General features: G+C 35.7%; 2 protein-coding genes and 1 long non-coding RNA gene across 5 annotated transcripts; 1 reads left to right on the top strand and 2 right to left on the bottom strand.

The window, feature by feature from the left end:
• Positions 1-613: 613 nt before the first annotated feature.
• LOC129740129 (WD repeat-containing protein 48 homolog) lies at positions 614-1,717 on the bottom strand. Of its 2 annotated transcripts, XR_008736115.1 has the most exons (3): positions 1,099-1,666; positions 821-1,040; positions 614-758 (listed from the first exon to the last, which is right to left on the bottom strand). XR_008736115.1 is itself a non-coding variant. In XM_055731745.1 (2 exons), exons 1-2 carry the CDS (start codon positions 1,325-1,327, stop codon positions 913-915), a joined length of 357 nt encoding a protein of 118 aa, XP_055587720.1. In that variant the 5' UTR covers positions 1,328-1,717; the 3' UTR covers positions 614-912. The 2 variants fall into 2 exon arrangements, 1 of the variants encoding a protein (XP_055587720.1); XM_055731745.1 differs by having other exon boundaries at positions 614-1,040; positions 1,099-1,717.
• Positions 1,718-3,658: 1,941 nt separating this feature from the next.
• LOC129740336 (uncharacterized) lies at positions 3,659-4,213 on the top strand. Its single transcript, XR_008736207.1, has 2 exons — positions 3,659-3,896; positions 3,985-4,213. It is a non-coding gene; the product is annotated as an uncharacterized LOC129740336 (long non-coding RNA).
• Positions 4,214-13,094: 8,881 nt separating this feature from the next.
• On the bottom strand, positions 13,095-14,199 carry LOC129740096 (WD repeat-containing protein 48 homolog). 2 transcript variants are annotated; one of them, XR_008736101.1, is made up of 4 exons: positions 14,061-14,199; positions 13,580-13,823; positions 13,302-13,521; positions 13,095-13,239 (listed from the first exon to the last, which is right to left on the bottom strand). XR_008736101.1 is itself a non-coding variant. In XM_055731700.1 (2 exons), exons 1-2 carry the CDS (start codon positions 13,806-13,808, stop codon positions 13,394-13,396), a joined length of 357 nt encoding a protein of 118 aa, XP_055587675.1. In that variant the 5' UTR covers positions 13,809-14,018; the 3' UTR covers positions 13,095-13,393. The 2 variants fall into 2 exon arrangements, 1 of the variants encoding a protein (XP_055587675.1); XM_055731700.1 differs by lacking the exon at positions 14,061-14,199 and having other exon boundaries at positions 13,095-13,521; positions 13,580-14,018.
• Between the last annotated feature and the right edge of the window lie 3,984 nt (positions 14,200-18,183).

Raw genomic sequence — 18,183 nt, 5'->3', positions numbered from 1 at the left:
AAAATAAAACATGGTAAATCTAACCCGCTTCGAACTTAAATTTATCATTGGCTTACCAGAAGGTCACTATTTTAACTAAGCAAAATCTGACCATCGGAAGGGGTTGAGATTGAGCCTCAAGCGTGAATGAGATTAAAAAATATTTTGCTCGGAAGATGCAGAAAAAACAAATTTTTCATTAATTCTCAAAGCCTAAATCAAGACAAATATTTTACCCGAAGACAACATCATGATTGGAATTGAAACAAAAAAGTTACCTAAGATGGTCAAGCGCTTACACTTTCTGCATTAGATCCCTTTTCCTTTATTCTGAACATGGATGCGCGCACACGAGTTCGCACCCGGGTTCGAACACGAGCTCGAACTTGTACCCTGCACTTTGAGTGCGGTGAGTTTAAATGGGTGCGTGTTGAACTTGCGCCTCGAAAGTTGTGTGCAAGTAAGTGCAAAAACTTGCGTGCACTTCGAACTCAAGTTGTACCGTGAAGACTGCAGACCGTTTTAGGAACCGTTAGCTAAAAGACGCACACGCACACTAACGCAAAATTTCGTTCAGTGCTTATGGATTTTTTTCGGATTAGAATGGAAAATCATTTCAATTTCATCACTTTATTAAATCACGTTTATCACAAACTTGCCCGAAATGTATATTTTTCCGGCTGCCTGCTCATTTCGCCCAGCATGCACGTCCTGTAGAACTTTCCGAGCCAACCAATCCATAGCACGGAGTAAAACTTTGAGGGTTCCGGCAGCGTAACCTAAAATATAACAAACGGGATCATAGGAAATTGTTTTAAAAATGGTTTTAATTTCCACGTACCTGGTACAAAAAATGTCATCGGTTCTTGCATTCCTTGAATGCCCCGGTGTGCGGATTCCTGCAGCAGGAAGATGGCCTTGTCCAGACCGGAGCTAGCCACCTGTTTCCGTGGCGTAGGCCAGTGCCTGAACGTAATCTCGGTGAGTTCGTAGCGTCGACATGCAAAATCCTTTGTGGGCATTCCACACTTTCACGGTGGTGTCACGACTTGCACTTATTACTGTAGAAGAAAAGAAAGTATTAATTTTTTATTCGTTTTTAATGCATAATCAACTCACAATTTCTTCCACCGCAGCACAAAACTATATCGTTGACCCAATCGTGGAGGTGTTCCTTGCTCTGGATGTACGGTTCCTGGGAGCTGATCTGGGTGCAGTTCCACACCCGGATGATGGCATCGCGCCCAGCCGAGTACAGCCGTCCATTGATCGGAACCAGTTGCAGGGCGTCGACTCCATTTTGATGTCGTTTCTCTTCGGCGTCCCGGATCACGAACGAAACCTGCATCTTCTTCCGGGCGGCCTGATTGCGGCGCGCAAGGTTGAGGCAAAAATTTCTCGGCGCAGCAAGCAAAACAAACGAATGAAACCGTTTGCGACAGTGGTGCCAGTTTCAATGTTTTATCAAAATTTGTACGGATATTGAGAAATGAAATTTTCAATAAATATATTTCAGATGATTATATAGGATATGACTATGTGTACTAACAAATGAATGATATTTTTTTTAAACAATTTATTTATTTGAAACGGCTCATACCTTTAGGTTTTAAGGACCAAAATCGATGTTGGTTGTTTACAATTGTTTGCTTAACTTAACACTTTGTGAGAGAAGAAAGGAAGATAGAAAGGGAAATATTAAAATAAAAAAGAATTATAGACGAAGATCGGTAGCTTTTAGAAAAAGGTAGATTTCAAACATGTAGTCCCGAAATGAAGTTATGAAGATGTAAATATACTATTTATTAATCCAATTCAGAAATTTCGTTCAATTCAAATGAAAGCTTTGAATCGAGAATGTCATAAATATACAATGCAAACGTAAATTCTATGTTTCTATATGTCACATGTTTGCATCTTAGACCCTCATAAAAAATCTATCAAAGAAATTGCTTAAAAAAACGTTTTTATTTACCTCATATTTATATTACATTATGTCAATAAAGGCAGGCGGTGTTAAAATATGTAGCTTCAAAGTTTAATTAGTATCATTGAAACTATATTCAGTGCTATATTATAAAGTCTTTAGATTCCGTATCCGCATATCAAAGAAATTTCAAAATGTGTACCGTGCAAAACCATCTGGCATCTTTGACCAACGTTTTGTTCGTTTTTGACGTGCATATGTCAGAAAGAAGGGACGGTATGAGTAAAGGTTTGAGATCATTTTTACGATTAAAGAAAAAAATCAGGAAATCGTTGTACCATTCTATCACCTATCCGGATGCCATCACCTTTTCACATGAAGGTTAATGTTTTGTTCTTATCGTTGTCGAAGTAAAGTTTAATAGAACATCTGCGTTAACAGAGACAATCACTCTTTCTGAAAGCGTTGATGAATTGTATGGACTGTTTTAGATATAGTTTTTTAGTATGCGGGTATACTTCAATTTTTCAATAATCGTAAAAATTATCTCGAACTGTTACCCACACGGTAATTTTAGATTATTCAGAGACTGAATAATTTCCCGCATACTAAAAAACTATAGCTTAAACAGTCTATACGAAACATCAACAGTTCTAGAAATAGTGATGGTCTCTGTAAAAGTAGCTGTAATATTAAACTTTACTTCGACAACGTTAAAAAAGAAAAATGAACGTTCGTGTGGAAAAGTAATGGTATTCGGAAAGGTGAAGAATGGTATGCACGATTAACTTTAAATTTTTTTGAATCGTCAAAATTATCCCGAACCGTTTTCCATAGCGTTAATGTCTTCTGTCAAACCCACGTCAAAAATGGCCGAAATGCGAATCAAAGATGCCAGATGATTTTGCAAGAAATCAGTACACACTTATTAAATCTTAAAATTTTTTTATATACTTTTACAACTTTTTAGAAAAGATCTACTTTAATAAAAAAGAAGTTTCTCTTGGAAACGCCTGCATGCAGCCAGATGGCTTTGTAAACAAAATTTGTACAGATTGATGAAAACAATTTTAATTTTTTTTATATTCTGATACGGTTCGAGAGTAGTTTTAATGACAATAATTGAACTTGGATGCTACATATGTATTACATCACACTAAAGGAGGTTTAGCACTTGATTTACAAATGCTTTAGACAAACGCTTTAAGTGACTTTATTCAAGATAATTATAATATGAAAGTTTATTTGTGAATCCATGGACTCAATTAATATTTATTACATGCTTGTTAAGAAGCCTAATGCGGTACATTCCATGAAACATCAATTGCAGTAAATGCCATTCTCTACATAATCCACATTATTTCACATTTCATTTAGTATATCATATGTAAATAAAACAACGAGTCAAAAGGAATCAAATTGGAAGTAAACATTCCAATTGCGCTCTTGTTGCAAATTTTAGGCTTTTTCTTCTGTTAAGGGGTAGAGCTTGAAGTTTCGATGGTGTGAAAACAACAATTATTACTGATTCCGTCAGAAATCGTTTTTTAAGACGAATGCGAGAACTATGGTCATTTTTAATTTAGGCTAGAAAACATGCAATCAGGTGACATAATATCATCGATTTTGTGTAATAGTTTTGCTAATGAATGAATTGATTCATTATAATTTACTACGAAACAACATTTAATTTAGTTGACCTAAATGTTTAACATTTTCCAATTTTTTTAAATTCAGTGCACCTGGCATCCCTGGTCGTTTTTGTCCGGTTGTTTATTTCTTGCGCCGGAAATTCGCAAGCTCGTCGCGTATTTTTCTACGACTTTTCTTCACGGTAATTTACCGGATTCGGTTTCGGGACTCCCGGTGTTGTGATGCCCACTGTCGGTCCGTTCCGAGCAGGGCTTATTCAGCTGCGGCAGCATGATACAACACCGGGAATTGGATTTTCTGCCCAACATAGAACCGCTGAAACTCGTGCGCTTTTCAGGTAGGTGAAAATTTGTGTTTTGTTTTATTGCTCAATTTAACAAAAAACTTAATGCACCTTCTAATAAATAATTTTATTTCTATTCTAGCACCTGAACTTCATCTCCAACAGACAGCAGTTTTCGTACAGCAGCAACGGGGCCCTCGGAATGATAAGGTTTTTTTCAGGGTCCTGGTCCGCCGGCTAAATCGTTCACCAGGCTTCCGGTGGCTTCCCTGCATTCCGTAGCGCTGGAGCTACGGAAAATTTTGCAGTACAGCTTAGCTTTTCAAAGTTGTGTAAGTACCCAATAAAATTTCAATGAAGATGAGTTTAAAGATTGAATTAATAAAATAATGAAAATCCGAAAGTCCCCAAAATATTTTCATCTATGTGTGGGTGAGGGTACAAAAAAGCTTTGAGGTAATCGTCTCTTAGCAGTTTTACGATACAATCTTACAGTTTTTTTCAATGTTTATGTTATATGAGGTCATCAAAAAAGAGTAATCTTAGTTAAAACGGTTCGTACACCGATTTCCGTAACAGTTCGATTAACGGTTTGATAAATCGTTCAAAATATGCCTACATATGTTCATTCTAGAAACAGTTCAATGCGCTGAAAACGTTATTCATAAGCGTTTTATAAACCATACCCTAACTGTTCCTAGAACAGTGTCTCCATATATAGGTTTTAATAGTTTTAAACAGTAACATAACTTAACGCCATATTCAACAGACCGTCGTTTTGGAATTCAAGATAAGTGCAATGTTTTTTATGGTTTCAGATATCATTTTCTAAACGTTTTTTTACACTGCCTGTAATCGTTTTATAACTACTACAGGAACTGTTATGTAACAATATTTTCGTATTCGGGTTCGGTTCATGGATCGCACCATGTATGAAGATGAAAACAACTGAGTTGGAATCCATCAAAATTTTGAGTTGTTTTCATCTAGCGAAATTAAAAACCCGGGACTTAGCAAAGACGCGCACTTTTTCGAGCAAAACCGATTAAAACTACTCAGAGCAATTTGAAAACACAAAGAAAAACATTTTGCAACTGAAAGACATAAAAAGGAGGAGGTGATCGACGGTATTTTTAAGGTAAAAGCACTAAAAGTCTTGTTTATTGCAATGTTAGATAGTTTTAACAATTGCCCTTGTTTTTAACAGCAATATCCCTCCAATTTGAACTGGTAACAAGTGTCATGGTGCCTGAAAGTTCGACTCGGGTCAAAATTGTTGAACTGCATCCATCAGCAGAACATCCACACAAAAAAGGTTCCTGCTCTGCGGGAACAGCTGCCCGAAAAACGGAGAGCAGAAGAACGTTTGCTTTCTGTTGCTTCCTTCGGTGCAACAATTTGGATCAACATTGTCGGCTTCAGATCAACTGGAAATGCTGTATGGTCACACTCGCCCGCCCGGTTAAGGATTTAATTCAAAAAATTACGCTAGACGATTCCGTCGGTCCAGCGCAAAATGAAGGCATCGCTTCAATAATTCAACAATCCTCATCTTTTGACAACAAAACAAACAAGCATATGCCAGGAAATTGAAACAAACAACATATTCACGCATTTGTTTCATTAGACGAATTGAATCCGAAATTTCTATTTATTTCTTTCAAAAATATAATCCCTTTCCAGACCGAGTTCAAATTTTAAAAATTCTGAGTTGTTTTGGCTCAGACCGTTCAGATGCTGCTTAAAAATGCCTGATTGAAAACAACTCAAAATTCGCGAAAACCCCTATTATTCATATCTGAGTTGTGCCGTTCTAATCAAAATTTGAGTTTCCCCAGTTTTGGCGAATTTTGAATTGTTTTCCTTCAAATTTGAGTCAGGGAGAATTAGAGTGCATACCGTCCACGCTTACAGAGGTGCCAGGTCGTTTTGTCAAAAATCAGGACACCGCGAAGAAAAAATCAGGATTTTTCAGGACACCATCAAATTGGTGAAAACAAAATGCAGTTTTGCTTACACAGTAAACGAAAATTACCGAGTTCGGTAATTATTTTACCGAAATCCTAACATGTGGAGTTCGTTAAACTGTTCGGTAATTTTTTCATGGCCGAGGAGTGACAGCTGTCAAATATTACGGACCTTTTTCGGTAAAAAATAACCAAAACTCGGCAGATCATCTGTCAAAATATTGACAGTTGTTAACATGACAGCTCGTTATATTACCGAAAACCGGTATTGTTGAACCGAAATGTCTTTAATTATTACCGAAAGGTCGGTCATTTTTAACCAAAAAACTATAAAGCTCGGTTATATGAACCGAGCAACCGGTACAGTTCACCGAAACACCTGTAATTATTACCGAAATACCTAAAACTCTAACCGAAATCCCTAAAATTTTTACCGAAATCCCTAAAATTTTTACCGAAATCCCTAAAATTTTTACCGGAATACCGTAATTATAATCGAAATATGGATCATTTTTACCGAAAAAACTGTAAAATATCGGTAATATTTACCGAACAATCTGTAAAGTTTACCGAAATATCTGTAATTACTACCGAATTACCGGTAAATTTTACCAGACAACTTCAAAAAGTTCGGTAATATTTACCAAAAATCCGGTGATTTTTACCGATATGTCTGTAATTACTACCGAAAATTCGGTAATATTTACCGAAAAATCGGTATTTTTTACCGAAAAATGGGTATTTTTTATTTTTACCGAAATAACGAACTTTGATGTGAGATAACACGAGTCGATTCGAGAAAGTGCTCCATGCTAAAATAACGTCGTTTTGACTGAGCCTCTAATGCTCATCAGAATGGATATGTTTCGCTTGTAGTGTCGTCTGAAAATACCAGTAATATTAACCGAAAACTGCCAAATTTAGGAGTTTTAACCGAACACCGTAAAATATTCGATAATTTGAGTTTATGATGCACAGATTATTACGCGAGATGACGCCGTGCACCAAAACAGAAATTACCGAATGTTTTACGATGTTCGGTAAACATTTACGAACGTTTGACAGTTTTCAGTAAATATTATTGGCATTTTCAGACGACACTACAAGCGAAACATATCCATTCTGATGAGCAATAGAGGCTCAGTTAAAACGACGTTTTTTTTTGCATGGAGCACTTTCTGGAATCGACTCGTGTTATCTCACATCGAAGTTCGTGCTGTGCGAAATAAACCACATCGGTAATTCAGGATTTCGACCTTCCCATCGGGATCCATGCCTTATTGAGAATTGTGAAAATCAATGAATTCAAATTGACTGTAGCTAAAAAATATAAAATAGGAATTAAATTAATATACATATATTGTTAACGCCTCACAACATTTCTTAACAGACATGCTGTTTAGTGTTTACTATCTAATTGTTTTTAATTTAAAAAAATCATATATCCAAATTATCATTCGAATACTAAAGCTGCAATGCAACTGGTTCGCAGAATCCTAATAAAGTTAGACAAAACTAAACCTCACCAAAAGTCATTAACATTTTCAAGTTATTAATTAATCATTTTATGTAAATCCACTGAAGTTCATATTTTTTGTTATTTAATTATTAATTTAATCTATGACCGCAATTGATACGTTTTATTTATGATAATCCGAATAATAAAGAACAAAAGCACTAACCGCACAATGTTTTAAAAGCTCAACCATATGAAATAGTTATATTCAGAAAATAGTTTGGAATATATTTACAAACTCTCAATTTAATATTTATTCTTCTATCATATAATCACATGCCACATAATAATACCATCTTTGTTGCACGCATGCCAGCACTACCAATTCTATAATTTTTAAGATAATGTTCGCTGAATGCCGTAGAATCAACGCCTCACGGTACTCTGAAAATTGAAACATAAATAAATATGTAATAATCTTTGTCATATTAAATCCCATTTTAGACTTCTCACTTTTGAAATTTCATTTCCAATTAGTGTTCAGTTATCCACCGTTTAACACCGCACCACCTGAACTTTTCCTTTCGCTTTTCATTATTCCAGAACCAACCAACGCACAGGATCAGTGCTTCATTTTTGAATGATTACTGAAAAAATAAAGATTAATTACTGTTTTTTAAATTTTAATTAAAGATTAAATATTGTTTTGTAAATTTATTTGTGTGTTGCTGATTTCCGATCAGATTGATTCTGGTTAACATTTTGGGAATTTCAAGCTGTGCTTCAAATTTTAGATTTGAAAACCAAATAAGATATTTTAGTTTTAGACAAAAAATCTCTTTCCAGACGACATTTCTGTTTAAAATTTTAGATTCTCGAAATCACCAAAATCTCTATTAAAAAAATCTCTTGGTTAGAACTATTGTAGTATCAAATGAAGAGAGATAATTATTAATATGAAAATAATGGGTAGGTATTCAATTTCATTCGAAACATGTAGGCATTGGAAGTTTTCAACTTACCTTACAATCAGTCAAATAAAACTATCTGGAAACCTTTTCTATAGAAATTGAAAAACCTGAAAACATTTAAGAATATTTTCTTTCACATTCATTTTTATTTGTTGTTCTTTCAAAAGTACTTACAAGTTTCGAACGCTGTCCGATTTTCAAGCGTACTATATCTGAACGTGGCCTAATTCTACTGCTGGCTGCTGCTGAGATGGTCCTTGCAATGTGAGCCCTCGGTAGAGATACTTCCGATCTGTAGAAGCTCCTGTAAACGAGGGAAACATCAAAACAAGCAAAAAAAATATGGAAGACCTGAAATCTTCATTTTTGTACTTGAATTCTTTTCAACATCGAGCAATCCCGTAAAACCAACCGGGTCGAATGAATTTTTCACACGAATCAGATCCTTTCAATTTTTTATCCAAACCAAAAAAAAATGAAATAAAAAATCAGTGAAACATGATAAACTCGTCAGAGGGAAAATTCAAATAAATTTTGTTTTAGGAAATATACAGATTAAAGGGCGTTCTGCGCGTTTCAGTGGTAAGTTTTGAGTTTTTTTTTCCAGGAATTTACCTAAGTTTTGAGCTACTCACGTCGAGATGATTTGTTTTCACTTTTCTGGATCCATCAGTGCATCGGCTGCATTCGAAATTTAATCCTTCACGCTGGCTCATCATACGGAACACTATCCTAATCCAAAAAGATGATTATCCCAGGCGAAGGAAAGGTGCTCAATTTGAACCTGAATCCATTAGCCACCGCTATTTCGGGTCCGGATTTTTCTTGCGAATAGCAACCCCAAACGACAAGACGATCGTTTTCCGGAAACAGGCAGTCCGTTCAGAACTTTTTTTCACATCCGATGCAAATAGTAAAACCTGAAAATAAACGAATAAATTAGGTTTCCAACTCGAAAAGATAAAGCAAATATTTGGTGGAATGATTGTTATTCGATTACCATTTTTCTCACCTCCGGACACAAGTCTTTGACAGCAGGAACTCCATAACCTCATCCTTCTTGATTGCTCGGGCTCCCGCCCACACACTTCTTGGCAAAAGTGGAATTGTCTGTTGTCAGCTGATTTCTGTGCGTTACCTCAGACAGACATCACGGTTGAATTGGCCGAAACACATCGGAAGACTTCAAATTTGCTTTTTTTTTCTAAACAGGAAACAGAATCACCTCCACACCGGAACACAAATAGTATTACGTGTTACTGACTGACGAATCCTTGAACAATCAATGGAGTTTCAAGCGAAATACGCATCGAATAAACATATTTTTTTTTCTCGCCTCAAAAACCGGCGCGCGATGACCGAAACGAATAACATGTCCGAAAACAAGAAAATGTCAGGCGAAAGAATCGAGTACAGACTAAAACGGCCACGGTTGTTATTTTTAGCATCCCGCTCCAGCACACGGTAGTACATCGCGGTTATCAGAAAGAGACAGTTGCACTCAAAGCTGCCAGAAACGGACGCTCGAAATTTGACGTTTGCGATGACATCGACACTGGTTTACAGTTTTCGGTGTTTTTTTACCGAAAATTTACGGCAAAGTGATTTGTTTACATAAATATTAACGAACATCGGTAAATCAAGAACCGGTTTACCGAACTCGGTAAAAACTAGACGTCAGATTAATCAATTACCGAAAATTTTCAAATTACAGAATACGTTCTGTAAAACAAATTACCGAACTCGGTAATTTTCATTTACTGTGTAGGTGTTAATTTTTTTTTTATAAATTATTTATTGGAAACGGTAAGTGTTGATGATAATGATGAATTTATGAACGAAAAAACGATAAAAATCGGATTTTATTTCATCGAAAGAAATTTTATTGATGATTTTAGATTTGGATGGTAACATTATAAAATTGTTTGTTTTATACGGAACTCGAATGTTGATATAAAACAAAGATTTCAAGTGTTTATTTATCATAATCGGTTGGAAATTGTAGAAGTTATGGCCAAGGTTGCCGAAATCACAGAATAATTTATAATTTCAGAGCTTTTCGAGCATATTTTCGTCACAGATCCTTGTCGAAACCGACCGAATATTTTATTAGCGCGAGGCTGACGCGATCCGTCGCTCACAAAATTAGTCTGTAAACTGAATTCCAAGCTCTCAACACTCATGTAGAATCTGTCAACTTGTTTTCTACGAAAACTCTACACAGAAAAAAATAATGACTATTACGTGTCATAGAAAATGGTTTCCTGTAAAAAATTGCAACCTGTATTTTGAACAAACACGTAATTTTCAGTTGATAGGTTTAAAATAACGGTAAAATCATTTAACATTACAGCATATGTACTGTAACAAAAAAAGCATGTCATTTGCCGTAATTTTACAGGTCGAAAAGAAATTACGTGACCCACAATTATGTGCCGTTCAATAATTTCCAATTGCTCATTTGAAATTTCGGAGCGTCTGGCATCCCAGTCATGGAACACAAAGAGAAACGTCAAAAGGAGCGTTTTTTGTCGCTGTGTTGTTCTGTTGTTTTTTCCGGTTCGGTTTTTTGTTTTGTGTCGGAGAAATTCCGGATTCCGGCAACTTCTTGGCTGAAAAAAACCAAGTTAACATCGTTGTAGTGGTCTGGTCCAACGACTAAAATGAGCAGCAAAGATAAATGGGATAAATCTGCACCGATTCTTGGTAGGCAGCGAAGGAATTGTCTGGTTTTTGATGCCTTTACCGATCTCCTTAAAGTGCCGAACAGACTTGGAAGGGGTCATGAATTGTGAGTATCTTACTTTCTTTTCTTACAGATTTAAGATTTGCAAACGAATGAATGTTGTAGAATCAGAAAGAATCTGTAGCGTAAAAAAATCCATTCGTTCAGTGACTAGTAATATTTTCCGTTTCTTTTAGGAACTTCAACCGAAAATAAGGTTAAATTTTCCGCCAAGAACGGTGCTGAACCATGGAAGGAGATGCAGGACGATATCGGATGGAAAAACAAGGCCGCTAAAAAGATAAACCACTCAAATAAAATCATCCAAAAGTACAAAAAAACAGCAAAATCGCGGGAAAAACAAGAATAAATTGGAACATGATACTGAATCCGGCGTGTAAGTGAATCGCGCCTTCTCTGTCCACTACCCTTGACGTTTTCCGCTCCTGAAAAGCATTTTACGGAACCAAAGTAGTTTTTCATATAATGCAAACCATCGATATTAGCAAAAAAAGCTGTAACTAAAGATAGACGTAAGTAATTTCTTGTCTTTGTGTCTCTATGTTCAATAAGTTCCGAATAGTGCAGAAATAAAAAGCACACTCACTCTTATGTTTCGACACAATAATGACTATTAAAATAAGATGGTTTGAATATTTAAAAAAAAACTCGATCTATTCTGTTGAATAGAATACGTAAAACGAATTTATTGCAGTTTCATTCAATACAAAAAATATTTTGAACGTTTTGGTTATCAATGAAACCAAGAAAAAACATTAAATGCATTTCTGTTTAGCAATAAATGATGTTTATCTGAACAAAAATTGTTTTATTGAATAATGACATCATTCCATTAATGAAAAAAAATCCATGCAATTACATGTCTATAGCGTGTTACAGGGTTTAAAAATTACAGGCCTGAGATTTTTTAATGGTCTTTGAATATTAAAGGCTCACTGAAAAATAAATGTCTTCGACCTGTAAATTTACGGTAAATGTCCTGCTCCTTTTTGTTACAGGATATTTGCTGTAATTTTGAAGGAAATAATTTTTTCTGTGTACACAGGCTCTCTTTTTGAAACGAACGCTCCGGAAAAACCAAAATTTCCGAGTACACGAATCGGAGTGTGCTCTCATGAACAAGTGTTGCCAATCTTCAAGCTGTTCATTTATCGTTCATTCAGAGATATTTATTCTTATTATCTTACTATATTCCCTACAATCCTGTGTTATAAAATGCAGTATTCACAGATTTTTGCAATTTTATATGTCTTTCAAAAAAAAAAATTAAATCCATATTTACTTTGGGATTCTGACTGAAATTCATGAAAATGTTTTAAAGTTAACATTTTCGATATTTATTGTAAAAATAAGCATATAGGACTTTTTTTCAGGGAAAATCATAGTAAACCGTTACAAAATCGTATTCAAACATCACTTTACGATAATAATAATATTAGCATTTTCAAATGATTTAACAAACCACAGCGAAAAATAGAGTTACTAATCTTAGTATAGGAAAAATAAAACATGGTAAATCTAACCCGCTTCGAACTTAAATTTATCATTGGCTTACCAGAAGGTCACTATTTTAACTAAGCAAAATCTGACCATCGGAAGGGGTTGAGATTGAGCCTCAAGCGTGAATGAGATTAAAAAATATTTTGCTCGGAAGATGCAGAAAAAACAAATTTTTCATTAATTCTCAAAGCCTAAATCAAGACAAATATTTTACCCGAAGACAACATCATGATTGGAATTGAAACAAAAAAGTTACCTAAGATGGTCAAGCGCTTACACTTTCTGCATTAGATCCCTTTTCCTTTATTCTGAACATGGATGCGCGCACACGAGTTCGCACCCGGGTTCGAACACGAGCTCGAACTTGTACCCTGCACTTTGAGTGCGGTGAGTTTAAATGGGTGCGTGTTGAACTTGCGCCTCGAAAGTTGTGTGCAAGTAAGTGCAAAAACTTGCGTGCACTTCGAACTCAAGTTGTACCGTGAAGACTGCAGACCGTTTTAGGAACCGTTAGCTAAAAGACGCACACGCACACTAACGCAAAATTTCGTTCAGTGCTTATGGATTTTTTTCGGATTAGAATGGAAAATCATTTCAATTTCATCACTTTATTAAATCACGTTTATCACAAACTTGCCCGAAATGTATATTTTTCCGGCTGCCTGCTCATTTCGCCCAGCATGCACGTCCTGTAGAACTTTCCGAGCCAACCAATCCATAGCACGGAGTAAAACTTTGAGGGTTCCGGCAGCGTAACCTAAAATATAACAAACGGGATCATAGGAAATTGTTTTAAAAATGGTTTTAATTTCCACGTACCTGGTACAAAAAATGTCATCGGTTCTTGCATTCCTTGAATGCCCCGGTGTGCGGATTCCTGCAGCAGGAAGATGGCCTTGTCCAGACCGGAGCTAGCCACCTGTTTCCGTGGCGTAGGCCAGTGCCTGAACGTAATCTCGGTGAGTTCGTAGCGTCGACATGCAAAATCCTTTGTGGGCATTCCACACTTTCACGGTGGTGTCACGACTTGCACTTATTACTGTAGAAGAAAAGAAAGTATTAATTTTTTATTCGTTTTTAATGCATAATCAACTCACAATTTCTTCCACCGCAGCACAAAACTATATCGTTGACCCAATCGTGGAGGTGTTCCTTGCTCTGGATGTACGGTTCCTGGGAGCTGATCTGGGTGCAGTTCCACACCCGGATGATGGCATCGCGCCCAGCCGAGTACAGCCGTCCATTGATCGGAACCAGTTGCAGGGCGTCGACTCCATTTTGATGTCGTTTCTCTTCGGCGTCCCGGATCACGAACGAAACCTGCATCTTCTTCCGGGCGGCCTGATTGCGGCGCGCAAGGTTGAGGCAAAAATTTCTCGGCGCAGCAAGCAAAACAAACGAATGAAACCGTTTGCGACAGTGGTGCCAGTTTCAATGTTTTATCAAAATTTGTACGGATATTGAGAAATGAAATTTTCAATAAATATATTTCAGATGATTATATAGGATATGACTATGTGTACTAACAAATGAATGATATTTTTTTTAAACAATTTATTTATTTGAAACGGCTCATACCTTTAGGTTTTAAGGACCAAAATCGATGTTGGTTGTTTACAATTGTTTGCTTAACTTAACACTTTGTGAGAGAAGAAAGGAAGATAGAAAGGGAAATATTAAAATAAAAAAGAATTATAGACGAAGATCGGTAGCTTTTAGAAAAAGGTAGATTTCAAACATGTAGTCCCGAAATGAAGTTATGAAGATGTAAATATACTATTTATTAATCCAATTCAGAAATTTCGTTCAATTCAAATGAAAGCTTTGAATCGAGAATGTCATAAATATACAATGCAAACGTAAATTCTATGTTTCTATATGTCACATGTTTGCATCTTAGACCCTCATAAAAAATCTATCAAAGAAATTGCTTAAAAAAACGTTTTTATTTACCTCATATTTATATTACATTATGTCAATAAAGGCAGGCGGTGTTAAAATATGTAGCTTCAAAGTTTAATTAGTATCATTGAAACTATATTCAGTGCTATATTATAAAGTCTTTAGATTCCGTATCCGCATATCAAAGAAATTTCAAAATGTGTACCGTGCAAAACCATCTGGCATCTTTGACCAACGTTTTGTTCGTTTTTGACGTGCATATGACAGAAAGAAGGGACGGTATGAGTAAAGGTTTGAGATCATTTTTACGATTAAAGAAAAAAATCAGGAAATCGTTGTACCATTCTATCACCTATCCGGATGCCATCACCTTTTCACATGAAGGTTAATGTTTTGTTCTTATCGTTGTCGAAGTAAAGTTTAATAGAACATCTGCGTTAACAGAGACAATCACTCTTTCTGAAAGCGTTGATGAATTGTATGGACTGTTTTAGATATAGTTTTTTAGTATGCGGGTATACTTCAATTTTTCAATAATCGTAAAAATTATCTCGAACTGTTACCCACACGGTAATTTTAGATTATTCAGAGACTGAATAATTTCGGTTCATGGATCGCACCATGTATGAAGATGAAAACAACTGAGTTGGAATCCATCAAAATTTTGAGTTGTTTTCATCTAGCGAAATTAAAAACCCGGGACTTAGCAAAGACGCGCACTTTTTCGAGCAAAACCGATTAAAACTACTCAGAGCAATTTGAAAACACAAAGAAAAACATTTTGCAACTGAAAGACATAAAAAGGAGGAGGTGATCGACGGTATTTTCAAGGTAAAAGCACTAAAAGTCTTGTTTATTGCAATGTTAGATAGTTTTAACAATTGCCCTTGTTTTTAACAGCAATATCCCTCCAATTTGAACTGGTAACAAGTGTCATGGTGCCTGAAAGTTCGACTCGGGTCAAAATTGTTGAACTGCATCCATCAGCAGAACATCCACACAAAAAAGGTTCCTGCTCTGCGGGAACAGCTGCCCGAAAAACGGAGAGCAGAAGAACGTTTGCTTTCTGTTGCTTCCTTCGGTGCAACAATTTGGATCAACATTGTCGGCTTCAGATCAACTGGAAATGCTGTATGGTCACACTCGCCCGCCCGGTTAAGGATTTAATTCAAAAAATTACGCTAGACGATTCCGTCGGTCCAGCGCAAAATGAAGGCATCGCTTCAATAATTCAACAATCCTCATCTTTTGACAACAAAACAAACAAGCATATGCCAGGAAATTGAAACAAACAACATATTCACGCATTTGTTTCATTAGACGAATTGAATCCGAAATTTCTATTTATTTCTTTCAAAAATATAATCCCTTTCCAGACCGAGTTCAAATTTTAAAAATTCTGAGTTGTTTTGGCTCAGACCGTTCAGATGCTGCTTAAAAATGCCTGATTGAAAACAACTCAAAATTCGCGAAAACCCCTATTATTCATATCTGAGTTGTGCCGTTCTAATCAAAATTTGAGTTTCCCCAGTTTTGGCGAATTTTGAATTGTTTTCCTTCAAATTTGAGTCAGGGAGAATTAGAGTGCATACCGTCCACGCTTACAGAGGTGCCAGGTCGTTTTGTCAAAAATCAGGACACCGCGAAGAAAAAATCAGGATTTTTCAGGACACCATCAAATTGGTGAAAACAAAATGCAGTTTTGCTTAGATTGCATAACTAAAGGCGAAATATAGGTGCTGAAGACGCCTCTAATTATGCAACTGAAGCGCAGTTAATATCGAAAAACCTCATTTAAATGTCATTTGAATCGAAGAATCTCATTAATTTAACTGGTTTAACTATTTTATTTAAGATTTGTTTGATGTTCTCATCATTTAACAATAAATTTAGTTATATTTAAGATATTTTTTAAAAATCAGGACAAATCAGGACAAATCAGGACATTTTAAGGGCCATTTTTCAAAAATCAGGACAATTCAAGCGTTTTTGAAAAATCAGGACGGTCTCTCGAAAATCAGGACAAATCCTGATAAATCAGGACACCTGACACCCCTGCACGCTTATGTCAAATTCACGTCAACAATTGGCCGAGTCGTGGGTCAGAGATGCCAGAAGATTTTACAAAAAATCAGCACACATTATGAAAAAAATCCAAACAATAAGAATTAAATTATGAGAATATTTATTCGATACCAAGCAGTATTCAACTTTATGACGTGTCGCTCCAATGCATCAAAATTTTAAATTCTTCTCAAGAAAGCCTGCGAAATCTTTAGATATTTTCAAATTTTTTTTTGTAGCCGACTAAACGAACCTTCAGGTTGAGTTTACCATGTCACATTCATTAATAATTGACTACGACGTCAGGTGGGTTCTCAAACATAAATTTAAAAAAAAAAACAATATCGTTTTAAGAATAATTCGAAAACTTTGCTTTCACCTCTCATTTAAAGTAGTTTTGCGTAAAGGAATCTATCAAGCTGGGTTGAAATATGAAAATATTTGAAAGGATAGGCATAGTTCATATTTGCTTGTTTGTTTTTATTTCATTATATTATCATAAAATTATTGGATACTGTAAAATCCATATTTGTGAAGTGGTTTTTGGAACAATATAACACATTTTTTTTTAAATATTTTTTGTATATCATAAGTGAATCGATGTGGTTGGCACCACTGAACCAAACCATCGAAAGAACTTCCCGAATACGAAAATATTGTAACATAACTGTTCCTGTTGTAGTTATAAAACGATTAGAAACAGCGTAAAAAAACGTTTAGAAAATGATATCTGAAACCATAAAAAACATTGCACTTATCTTGAATTCCAAAACGACGGTCTGTTGAATATGGCGTTAAGTTATGTTACTGTTTAAAACTGTTAAAACAATTGTATGGGGAGACTGTTCTAGAAACAGTTTAGATAAAATCTAAAAATTGCTTACGGAAGCGTATTTTTTGTATCGAACTGTTTTTGTTACAGTTATTCTTAAAATTCCCTTGTAACTGAACTTTTACAGTAATAGTCGCAAAACGATTCGATATGACGTTCTTCCAACGTTATGCGTATCGTATTCTGAATCGTATACGGGAATGGAGCACGCACACACACTTACAAAAGTAAGCTTTATTTTCGGGTAAATATTACAAAAACGATTTTTAGATTTTATATACATTTTATTCCCTTTTATTATACACTTTTATCACTTCTATGTACTGTAAAGAGTTATCACCCAATTAACCAGCAACACTGTACAGCCCTCAACCTAAGTACATCCCTGTTTGGATCCTACTCGAGTCAGAACTATATCTGCAGCGTAATTGTTCGGACGTAATAAATATATTGTAACATATTCGAGTTCTCCTTATTTTAACCATGCTTGTTACATGGTGTCGGAAGTGAGATTCGTTGGAAAGTTCGCGAAAGCAATAGATTTGCCAAGGATTCGTTCCCCATAACGCGATTCCGGAGTTTTGTTTTGCGGTTCGATTTTTGTGAAAAAAGTTACCGTTGGACGCCATTTGCATATTCTATCAGTGAGCGTGTGTGTGTGAACAGAATGGCAACATCAGACAGTCGGTTACCACCACCACTAGACTGTTCGAATCTCGCTAAAGACTGGCCGAAATGGAAGCAAAACTTCCATATCTATATGATCGCAAACAACAAAAACAATCAACCGGAACAAAACAAAATCGCCACATTCTTGTGGTTGATCGGTGGACGGGGCGTTGAAATTTACAACACACTATACCCAAACAATGGTGATGTTGATAATATGTTTGGTGCGCCAGC

This window comes from Uranotaenia lowii, chromosome 1 (assembly GCF_029784155.1).
Source record: "Uranotaenia lowii strain MFRU-FL chromosome 1, ASM2978415v1, whole genome shotgun sequence".
In the NCBI taxonomy this organism is placed as follows: domain Eukaryota; kingdom Metazoa; phylum Arthropoda; class Insecta; order Diptera; family Culicidae; genus Uranotaenia; species Uranotaenia lowii.
Note: the sequence above shows the minus strand (reverse complement) of the source record. Positions and strands in the feature narration are given on the sequence as shown.